Genomic DNA, 11,477 nt, shown 5'->3' with positions numbered 1-11,477 from the left:
TTTCGTCGAACGGTGGAATTCGCAGTCTTGCGGGCTGAGCCATCTCTCATAATCTGCTCGCAAACAGAAACACACTACCAAATCTTCTTGCTAGAGTCCAGGCTCTGATACCATGTAAGAAAACAATACGACGTCTGTGCTCAACAGATAACAGGATCTCGTACGCAAGAGAGAGAAGCAGATAGTATAGAGAATCAAAAAATTTGATTACTATAGAACTGATATAATAGATGGCGTTGCCTCCCAACCGTACGCCCCTGTGAAAGAAGCTTCGATGGCGTGCTGGAAACAGTAGAGGACGGAGGCTGGATGCTAAGGAATTAGGGTTGCTGTAGCCAGATGATTAAATGGGCTTCACGAGCTTGCTCTTATATAGCTACCAGTCGTAGTTGGTTAGACCCAATTAGGTGATCGACCCAGTCCGCCCAAAACGATCGACTGGGGGTCGGTCTCGAAATAGACCACCTACCACACGATAGAACCGGTGCGCAAAATAAAGCAACTAACCTACGGACTCCGTTCGGCCCAGAGCCATTCGGAATCATCTGGGGCTCCAAACGGGCCTTGCAACTCGAGTGGGCTGCCCCAAGAAATGCTCCGTCTACCCTCAGTGTGGTTAGTTAGGGATGCCTTCCCGCACTTGCATGTAGCCTCGTCAACAGTGTGCCAACTCCGTCCAGTCATTTGGCCTCCATCTGGTGTCCAAACCAGGACCTACCGGATAACCGAGCTACTTAAATGCCTTCTCCTCATATGGGAGGCTTACAAGTAGAGTTAGCTGGTTCCCGCGTAGTTACACGAGAGTGGATCATTGATATCTAACATAAAGTTCTTCACAACCACTCTCGACCAAACAATATAATCATTGATCATGAACGAGAAGAGGGCTAGAGCATCAGTGGGGAGCAAGACATGCACTAACGAAAGCAAATAAAGAAGGGCTGAAGTTTATTTTTGTAAAGAGAAAGGGGAGAATTTCTGAAGCAAATCCTTAGCTGGGTTGTTTGATAACAGACAAAGCTGCTATGGAGAAAAACACAGCTACATTTGCAACTAGCCGCCACTCCGTAAGCCAAAATCACCGCCATTTTAGGTCCCTTAGAGTGAAGCAATGTAGCTCTAATACCATTTGTAGGAAGTAGACGTGGAGTTCTCACGTATGGAGGTCAAAGCATCTCCATGATGTGTTGTGAAAGCTGAGAGAAATGAGAAGTGCAAGGTAAAACTATGAACAAAACCAAAACTGAGGCAAAAGGGATGGACTGTGACCCAGTACCTCCATTTGTAGGCAAGGGCTGCCTTATCTTCTTACATCATAGATGATGTCATTGGAGAAATCTCCCTAACATCATTGATGATGTCACAAAAAATACGAATCAAATCTATTCTAGTCTCAAAGGTCAAGTGTACCCTTCACTCTCACATAGGACAAATCCAAACATACATGCGGCACAAGCTATCAACGGTGCAAGATGGTCCACTTCAGAGACTCAAACATCACTATCATATCATTCTACCGTCTACGTTCTAGCTGGCACACTATAATCCTTACCAGAATCAATATCTTCCTGTACTCATGCAACCCCTAAAAGCCACTGCAACCTTGACATGCCAGGCACAAGAGGAGCCTGGCTTCCTATGGACAAACAGAATCCTGAGCCTTGGATTCAACTAAACATAACCCTTCTTTCCCTGTTGGCTGCTCAAGCCAGGGACACCTTGCCTGCTCTTGATTTGGGAGGCTCACAGCTGCTCATTCTGGTGTGATGAAGATTACATGCCCAGTTTGCAAGGGATACCTCTGCACTGCCCACCAATGAAAAGATCAAAGATTTTCTTATTATGCTTCCTCTCTGAGTTTAAAAACAGCGTCTCTCATCAAGTGCAGATTTGTACGTGTCACTCGAACCAAAACAGGGCCATATATTAATAGTTGGCCTGAGATGAAGGCAACTTCAAAATTCTGGACAGTCTTCAATCGGAAAAGATTTATTTTGGATACAAATTATAACCCAATATTGTGCTTGGCTAGCCTATCTTTGAAGTCATAAGGCAGCACTGGAGATTTAACAAAATAGTTCCAAAGACAAGGTACATTATGGCACTCCTTGAACAATAATGTACAGAACTTCGAAACCATAGACTTTCCAAGCAACAAATTTTCCAATTATCCAATTAGCTGGAGGATCCTCCGGAGTATATACAGATTTTGTGCCTGTCTCCGTGCTCAAAGCACCACCCCAAATTTGCATCCGTGAACAAGGTTTATGCAATGCAGAACGTTAAATCTCTTCAGCCTTGTCTCAGCTGAGCAATAGTTAGAAGACAAAGCATGTTGTGTCTTGCTCCATCTAATGATGACAATCATTTCTTGAGGAGACGCCGACCCCTTATGTTTGCATCCTTCACCCGATCATTGAGTGTAATGACATCGTCTTGAAGACGGTCCAGTGAGCCGTTTTGTCTGCAAGGTCGAATTCATATGCAATAATTAAGATCTGTAAGTTTTACTTGATCCCATGAAAGAAAAACTGCAGGGACAAACAGAGTCTGGAGAGAAGGGAGCAAACATGTTGATCTCTGAGCCCATATCCACAGACATCTCCTTTAGCTGGTCCAGGATGTTACTTAGATCTGAGAGCGCATCATCCTGCTGGGTTCTCTCCATCTATTTTTCATTTTAACAAAAGTTAGAATTGCTAATCCTTGTTTTGAATCTGATAGGAGTTGCAGCGAGATAAAGGGCCGCTGCAAGCTCACCTCAAGTTTGGCTTGCGTGGTCTGTTGGTGTGATTGACCATTAGAATCAAGAGAAGAGCGACTATTGCGCCCCTTCGAGTTGTTCCTTACCAGTCCAAGGGCAACGCGCTGTTCAAGGTGTTGCCCTCTCCGCTTGAAGGAGTCATCTGTTTCCCGCAAGGAAGAACACTACTCAGTACTAGCTTGTTTTTCTCGACCATTACATACTCTAACTAAAGAGACGATACTTACTTTTGATGAGAGCCGGGCCTGTCACTGGACGAGTCTTTTTTGGCTTCCAAGTCTTTGAAAACATGCCTCCTAGGCTTCCCAATAACTTCTCGCCCTGCGGGAAAACCCCATCGCTCAGAACTAGGAAACTGTGTAGCAGGTCGTTTTGATTCGGTCAGCAGTCGAACGAAGAAACAAAGGGCTAAGAAATACTTACCACCGTGAGGTTCTGATCGATATCCAAGGCCAACTCATGAGTTCGCTTGATCTGCTCACCCTGTTCGTGTAAGGTGAGCAGCGTTTTTGTGGCATCCTCTCTAATGTTTTCGGCAACCTTGACACAATTTTGCACGCTCTTGGTGGTCTCTTCAGATTTCTGAAGCGCGTAACCTTCTAGTTCTTGAACACTCTTGTATTCCAGGTCTTGTTTTTGAAATTGACTCTCATCGTATCGAATACGAGGGGCAGGGGCAGTCCCATACGAGCCCTTGCGTTGTTCACCGCTTAGAAGCTGATCCCTGGCATGAGAGTTGGGCTTGACGCCTCCCTTCCCCTCGCTCGTCTTGAATGCATTATAACTGCTTTCTTTTAGCCTTTGAGCCTGGTTGCGGCTTCCCTCGACCAGCTTGGATGCCTGATTCGCTCCCGCGTCCTTCAATTTTTGGGCCTTCTTCAAAGCCGCGTCCCCAGATGCACCAGCGCGCTCTCTAAACTGAGACATGCCGGATTTGCGCACCGCCTCATGTGCTGAAGAATCGGGCCGAGGCTTCGGTTCATCATCAAACAACTTGGCCGCCGAATCTAACGAGCGACTCTTCGGTTTCATAGGAGGAGCCGAGGGGAAATCATCATCAAAAGGATTTCGGGCAGCAAGTCCTGGCTGCTTTGCAGGACTGTTGTCATCGAAAGGATTGGCTGGCTGGGTGAGGGGAGCAGAGGAATATCTATGAGGCTCGGGGAGTTGACGGGCGGGGCGAGGACGGGGGGCTACATGATGGGGGCGGGAGGGGGGATCGTGGAAAGGATTGGAGGAGTCGTCATCGTCGTCGGAATCAAAGGGGTTGAGGGAGGAAGAGGAGACAGAGCTAGGGGCCATAGAAGGGGAGCAGGAAGGAGAAAAAGAGGGAGGAGGAGGAGGTGGAGGCTATGGAGAAGGGAAGGTGTTGTAGCTTAGAAAGGAATGCAGAGGTGGTGGCTATGGCGAAGGGAAGGTTCTCAAAGAGTATATGAAGATGATGAAGATGAAGAAAAGTAGTAGAGCACAACTCCGCGTTAGCATAACCCATGACATTGTCAAAGTCCCCCACCCCCCAACTCTTCATCATTCAACAAAGACCTCTAGACATATGATGACTTGGTGTTGGCACTTCTCGCACACCTTGCCTCAGAGTCCACACATCAACCACCTGGGTCTCCTCTCGCTCTACCGTTGCTCTCTTCTCCTCTTGCACTATGCCCTCCTGGGAATTGCACAGCAGCAGCACTCGCTCGATCTGCCTCTTTCGCCTCTCTCGCACTTGATGCTCCTTTGCAACTCGCCCTAGATCCGATGGATAACATCCGTAAGATGCCCCTCCTTATCCACCACCCAATGTGTTCAGTCAGAAGGGATGTAGCAAAGGAGCACGTTCATGGCCCTCCACTCTAAGGCAACCCCTTTGTGGAGAGCACTCTGCATTTGCATAAGATCCCTAAACCCTCTCGAGAGCATTATGCATTAACGCAAAATGGACAATACAATCATTGCCATCAACCCCTGTGGCCTATATGATCCTACAATTTAAGTATCCATCTTCCAAGTAGCTCATCACATTCACTCAAGATGAACTATGCTGATATCGTGGCATGGGGAAGGATACGAATGGCAATCTTGCCATCATACAAACATGCTAGCAAAATGGCCTCCATGCAAGTGGAAGTGAGATAGGCGGTTAGTCCAAAATACTTTATGTTCCTCATGAAAACTCTTTAAAATGGGAGGGACAAGGGAAGAAGGGGAGGTAATTTGATTTGATTTCCACAATACCCCATTATTATAGGTAGGTAGGCCTTTCATCATTGGCCTCAATAAGTTGGCAGTAGTATTAGCCCTCTTAATGTTGATTTTTGACTTGGGTAGTTAGGTTTAAGCAACCCTCTAGAAGAGTGAAATAATGAGAAAGTCATAGATATATTGGAATTGTCTTCATATTTTTGCCGAGGCCCCGTCCTTCTTTGAAAGTACCATGCTATGCTCACTCGCTTTGTTAGATTTGTACTTTGACCATGTTATGCTCTCTTCTTGCCCATTTGCAAATGAAGTACATGGAATACCCATATCTAAATCTTAGTTAGAAGTCATATGGGGTCCATCTTTGTTCCCCTCCAAGAGAAAAGTGAAAACTAGGAAACAACGTAAGGTCACCAAAGTAATTAATGTAGGAAAAGAATTATGAAGGCAACATGGTTGGGACTGCCAAATTAGGAAACAATAGCTTTCAATAGAAATCAATTTTGTAATATGCAAGTCTCAAAACAAAGTATACAGTTTCTCAATTTTATACATTGGTTGTAGTCACGAATGCACCCACAAATTATCATGTATCTAGTGCATTGGGATCCAATGCCTCTCTCTTTAATAGACTTTCTTTCTACCTCTGTCTTCGCCTTGCTTTTCAAGCATCTCTCCCTTTGACTATGACCAATACATAAAGAACCAATTTTTTATGGGATGAAGGTGTATAGCGTGGGTGCACCTACATACATAATGGGGTTTATAATCTAATAAATTCATAGAAATATAAATATGCAATGCTTTTCTGGCTCACAAATTCATAAAATACAAAATTTCATAAAGGAAAAGGAAAGTAGGACCCATATGTAAGTAGCAGCTTAAATATTACCCCTTAAATGTACATTGTATGTAGGATTTTTTTCCTAGTAGTGCACCTCGAGGACAACAAAGAGAGTAACATTGCAACTTGTTTTATGGTCCCACTAAAAGTTAGTGAGTTTTAATTTATAACATCCCAAATGTATTTCCTTTTATTCCTTTTCATATTAGAGGACGGTGCCAAAAACACTAAACTTGGTAGGGATCATACAAAATAGCTCAAACATGTAATGAAATAAGATTTACTATAATTAGTAAAAGGGAACAAGAGAGGAGCAAAATGGGAAGAAAGGGACAAAATGGGAGGAGAGAGAGGGGAGAAATGCAATTGAAGGTCTCTCATAGCAAGAAAGGAAGGAAGAAAGAAAGTATATTATACTCTATGAAAGACTAAAAAGTCTATGAGACTAAAAGTCCATCAAAACCAAAATGTCAATTAATCACTAAGAGAGAGAGAGAGAGAGAGAGAGAGAGAGAGAGAGGAGAGATGCTCGGGTTTGCTTGGATACCCCCTGTTTTTAGATTTTTGCAACTTATGTGTGCATATGTCCTTTCTTTGATAGTATATTTAGGTTATGTTGTGGTGTTTGTTGTCATCTCTTACATTTCAAAATGGTTATATGGTTTTAGGTCATCATTAACATGTTCCTCTTATAGATTTTGTTGGATTATTTCCTAACTTCTATAGGGCAAAGTGTGTTTGGAAGGTGGAGGTCTATTTGGAATGTTGCAATGTAAGATGATAAGTGTGATTATCTTTGGAAAAACATTTTATCTTTTGTGATGGGTAGACCTATCTCATAGTCAGCGTTGAATTGGGAGCATATAGAGCATGATGATTGTGTGAATGTTATTGCCGAGATAGGCAAGCCGAGATAGGCAATATGTTATGTATAGATCCATTTTTTGTATCTCATAAATCCTCATCACTTTAGACCATATTCATCAAGGATCATAACAATCACATCTCACAAGCATCAAAATAATTTGCATTTTACAATGTAAGGAATCTCACAATAGAATTTATGTAGTGAGTGAAATGTTTAATGCTTATACTACCAAGGACGATGCAAATGAAAGATCATCGTAGACCACATTGCTATTCCATAACACAAGCAATGTACTCAAAGCATGTAGTTCAAGACACATTTCACAATGCAAACAATCTCCTTTAAAAGTTGTTGTACACCATCACTCAAATTTTCATAATGCAAGAATTAAGAACTCCATGCTCCATGCCTATCCTACTAGACAATGTATATCATAATGCATGTCCTACTAAGCAATGCATTTCACGTGTCCCAAACATGATGTTGTACTAAATAGAATTCATATCTAGAATATAAATACATTCATGTGTCCTAATTAAGAAGATTAAAAACACCAATCACCATAAACCACGATCACCTTCAATAGATCCAATCACATAACTCCAAAATTTTACTACATATCATCAGGGCAAGCACCAAAAGTGGTCAAGCTAAACATATCTCACTATGAGTCATATGGGTTTCTAAGAGGTGCAATAGCATACTTGCCGCTCTCCACATCTTGATCAAGAAAATTCAATTGACCTCCATTGCACCAGTAGCCTGCACGAGGCCACACATTACTACCAACACTCAATGTATCAGTGTCAAAAGAGAAGTATGCACGCCCATTTGCCAAGAATGCTCTCATAAGAGGCACAACACCACATCTCATCTTCATGATTAGGCCACTTGGAGGACATAATAGGTTCAAAATACATGCAATGGAACTAGTAGATCTCCTGTATTGGAGAGAGAGAGAAAGAGAGAGAGAGAGAGAGAGAGAGAGAGAGAGAGAGAGAGAGAGAGAGAGAAGGGGGGGGGGGCAAGGAGGGAGGGAGGCTGAAATTCTATAGCCAAATGTCTTAAAGTCTATAAAGCTATAGAGCTCTAATCCAAATTCATGTCATTCTGCTAGTGAGCACCTCAATAATGAAAGAGTAATTGTAAGTGTGATCCCATGTAGTAAAAATAAATGGGTTGTTTTGGTTTTTCCTCTAAAATTTTTAGAAAAATTTAGAAGAAAAATCATAGGGTGTTCAAGGACAGGTTGTTACTCTATCCCTTGCATCGCAATCATGCACATCTTGATATTTATATCTCAAGGACATCATGACACTCCTTGTTTCACACCTAAAATGGAGGGATAATAGTAGCCACTATGTAGATGGAAACTTTGGTATGGGCTTTGTAGATAATCACGGGTCGCACACCTACCCTCAAAAAATTTGGGAGTCTGTGGGATCGACTATCATGTGAAGTGTAGTGGCAAACTTTATTTCCAAAGCCAAATGTCTAAAAATTATAAAGATATAGAGCTCTAAGCCTAATTCATGTCATTCTAGTGCTGAACTAAATGTCTAAAAGGCTATAAAGCTATAGAGATTTGAGCCTAATTCATGTTATTCTAGTACTAAGCACCTTCATAATGAAAGGTAGATTGTAAGGGTCATGCCATCTATTGAAAATAATTGTTGGACGTTTTGGTATTTCCTTAGAACTTCCTCAAAAACATGTAGAAGTAGAATGAGAGAGAGAGAGAGAGAGAGACACCCGTGATTATCTACAAATCCCATACCAAAGTTTCCATCTACTTAGTGGCTCTACGATTATTCCTCCTTTTTAGGTGTGAAACAAGGAGTGTCATGATGTCCTTGAGATATAAATATCAAGATGTGCATGATTGGGATGGAAGGGGTGGAGTCACAATCTGTCCTTGAACACCCTATGATTTTTCTTCTAAATTTTTCTTAAAAGATTGGAGGAAAAACCAAAACAACCCATTTATTTTTACTACATGGGTCACACTTACAATTACTCTTTCATTATTGAGGTGCTCACTACCAGAATGACATGAATTTGGATTAGAGCTCTATAGCTTTATTGATTTTAAGACATTTGGCTCTAGAATTTCAGCCTCCCTCCCTCCCTCCCCCCCCCCCCCCCCTCTCTCTCTCTCTCCCCCCTAAGACTTTAATAGACTTTATTTGTACCTGTCTCTTCTCCTTGCTTATCAAGAATCTCTCCAATTGACACGACCATACATAAAGAACCAACTCTTTGTGGGATGATGTTGTATAGAGTGGGTGCGCCCAAAAATATGTAACCATACTAGATGGGTTCATTAACATAATGGGATTTGTAATCCAATAAATTCATAGAAATATAATTACACAATGCTTTTTTGGCTCCCAAAATCATAAAATACAAACTTTCATAAAGGGAAGGACATTATGACCCATATGCAAGTAGAAGCTTAAATATTACCCCTTAAATGCACATTGTATATAAGAGTACTGCACCCCATAGGACAACAAAGAGAGTAACATTGCAACTTGTTTCAATGCTTTTTGTGGTTGCCACTAAAAGTTATTGGGTTTTAATTTATAGAGTCTGAAATATATTTCCTTCATTCTTTTTCATTTAGAGGAAGGTTCCAAAAATACTAAATATATAGGGATAATATAAAATAGCTCAAACATGAAATGAAATAAGATCTACAATAATTAGTAAAAGAGAACAAGAGAGGAGCAAAATGGAAGGAGAGAGAAGGAGGAAATGCAATTAAAGGTCTCTCATAGAAATAAAGCAAGAAATTATCTTATACTCTACAAAATTATATTATACTCTACGAAAGACTAAAAGGTCTATGAGACTAAGAGTCCATTAAAACCAAAATGTTAATTACGCACTAAGAGTCCATCAATAGAGGAGCAAAATGGGAGGAGAGAGAGGGAGCAAATGCAATTAAAGGTCACTCATAGCAAGAAGGGAAGAAAGTATCTTATACTCTACAAAATTATATTATACTCTATGAAAGACTAAAAGGTCTATGAGACTAAGAGTCCATTGAAACCAAAATGTCAATTAAGCACTAAGAGTCCATCACGAGAGAGAGAGAGAGAGAGAGAGATGCGAGAGTTTGCTTAGATACCCCAAATTTTTAGATTTTTGCAACTTATGTGTGCATATGTCCTTTCTTTGATAGTATGTTTAGTTTATGTTTGGTTTCTGTTGTCATGTGTCACCTTTCCATATGGTTGTATGTATTTTTTATTGATCATTAACATGTTCCTCTTGTAGGATTTGTTGGATTATCTCCTAACTTCTATAGGGTAAAGTGTGTTGGAAGGTGGAGGCGTATTTAGCCACCACCTAGATGAGGATGGTGTAAATTGCACCATCTAGTTAGGGCATAGGGGCAAACCTTATCCCTAAGGGGTTCACATGGATATATTCATGTTTAGTTCAATACAACATGGTGTACAGGTAGCTATATCGTGTGAACTCCCCTCTCTCTCTCTCTCTCTCTCTTCTTCTCTCTCTCTCTCTCTCTCTCTCTCTCTCTCTCTCTCCACTTTATCATGGTATTAGAGCCGATGGTGCTTCCTAGCCCTTGCAAGGCGCTAAGCCCTCCTTCCATGAGGTATCCTCCTTCCTTGAGAGTGAGATTTGTGAGGTTCATCTTTGTGAGAGAGCGTTTTTTCATTGTGAGAGAGTGCAAGCCCTTGCTCCGTCAAGGCAACAAGCCCTCGTTGTGAGGCATCTTCTCCTCTCTAACTTGGTACAAACAGCTTGTCATTCGAAGCTATGGAGAGAGAGATATGGTTATTTGTGTCTCTATGTGTTTTAGAGATGAGAGGTTTCATTCTTTGGTGTCTTTGAGAGATTTTTGGTTCTATGGTTCTCATTCCTAGCTAGAATCAACAGCCTTGAATTCATCCATAGATGAGCAAAAAGTATACCCTCCATAGACTTCGAAAGAGGAAGGGGCTAGAAGCTTGCAAGGTGACTTAGAGCCTCCACACATGCACGGCTCTAGAGCAACGATTGGCAAGCCAACTCTTGCACTACATCAAGCGCCAACCACCACTACTTAATCAACTTGGTCAAGCACAAAGTCTCCATAAGGTGTAGCATTCAAGTATCCCATTGGACACTGCAGCATGCTTCAAAGACAAGCGCTTAAGCTCCTCCTTTTGACCAAACAAGCTTCCACGACCTAGATCTACATAGTGCTTAGCAACAACAAGCCTCCAACAAGCAGCACAGCTTCAAATGACATTGCTAGCTCCACATCAACAACGAGAGACATCTCTACCTCAATTGCGAGCTCCTTCCACTACTCCACAGCTACAACTACAGCCTCAATGAGCCAAGCTCTCCAACGGGGCTCTAGATCTCCCAACGACTCTTCAATGATATAGTAGAAGCAATGGAGGCCACTGGTCAACGCCCATGCAATGGACTCCAGACTTGCTTGAGTGATGAAACAAGCTCTGGTAGCCTCAGCTCCGATGATGCTGCACTAGGATCCTCCATTCATGATGCTAGGAATAGGCAAATCTACATCGACCTTCCAACGAGTCATAACCATGCTCCATTAGATCTCCAACGCGGCTTAGCCCCTCAATGAACACCCAACTTTGGCCTCCCCACAACACATAATGAGCCTCCCGAAGGGTCCACAACAAAGCTTCAATGGGCAACATGGCAACCCCTCCATTCAAATTGGCACTCGACTCAACGATAGAAGCTATCTCCATCAACAAAATCTTCACAAGATTCCGAAGGCATCTGGAAGATTTTGACATAGGTATTATTAC

The 11,477-nt window shown here is 42.0% G+C and overlaps 1 protein-coding gene across 1 annotated transcript; it reads right to left on the bottom strand.

Moving 5' to 3' along the window:
• Window positions 1–1,892: 1,892 nt before the first annotated feature.
• Window positions 1,893–4,240, bottom strand: LOC147905275 (SNAP25 homologous protein SNAP32-like). Its single transcript, XM_087397358.1, has 5 exons — window positions 3,188–4,240; window positions 2,992–3,085; window positions 2,761–2,906; window positions 2,571–2,668; window positions 1,893–2,464 (listed from the first exon to the last, which is right to left on the bottom strand). Exons 1-5 carry the CDS (start codon window positions 4,064–4,066, stop codon window positions 2,365–2,367), a joined length of 1,317 nt encoding a protein of 438 aa, XP_087253484.1. The 5' UTR covers window positions 4,067–4,240; the 3' UTR covers window positions 1,893–2,364.
• Window positions 4,241–11,477: the final 7,237 nt, after the last annotated feature.

The sequence above is a fragment of the Dipteris shenzhenensis genome, chromosome 1, assembly GCF_047967505.1.
Source record: "Dipteris shenzhenensis isolate YYH24624 ecotype China chromosome 1, Dip_SZ_1.0, whole genome shotgun sequence".
Classification (NCBI taxonomy): domain Eukaryota; kingdom Viridiplantae; phylum Streptophyta; class Polypodiopsida; order Gleicheniales; family Dipteridaceae; genus Dipteris; species Dipteris shenzhenensis.
The sequence above is the reverse complement of the archived record's forward strand: the minus strand, read 5'-3'. Positions and strand labels throughout refer to the sequence as shown.

Excerpts from the sequence above, each read along its gene's own strand:
- LOC147905275 (XM_087397358.1), bottom strand. The coding sequence starts at position 4,066 with ATGGCCCCTAGCTCTGTCTCCTCTTCCTCCCTCAACCCCTTTGATTCC. Across the intron at positions 2,907-2,991 it reads AGGCCCGGCTCTCATCAAAA|ATGACTCCTTCAAGCGGAGA; the intron begins GTAAGTATCGTC and ends TGCGGGAAACAG. Across the intron at positions 2,465-2,570 it reads ATGGGCTCAGAGATCAACAT|ACAAAACGGCTCACTGGACC; the intron begins GTTTGCTCCCTT and ends TCGACCTTGCAG.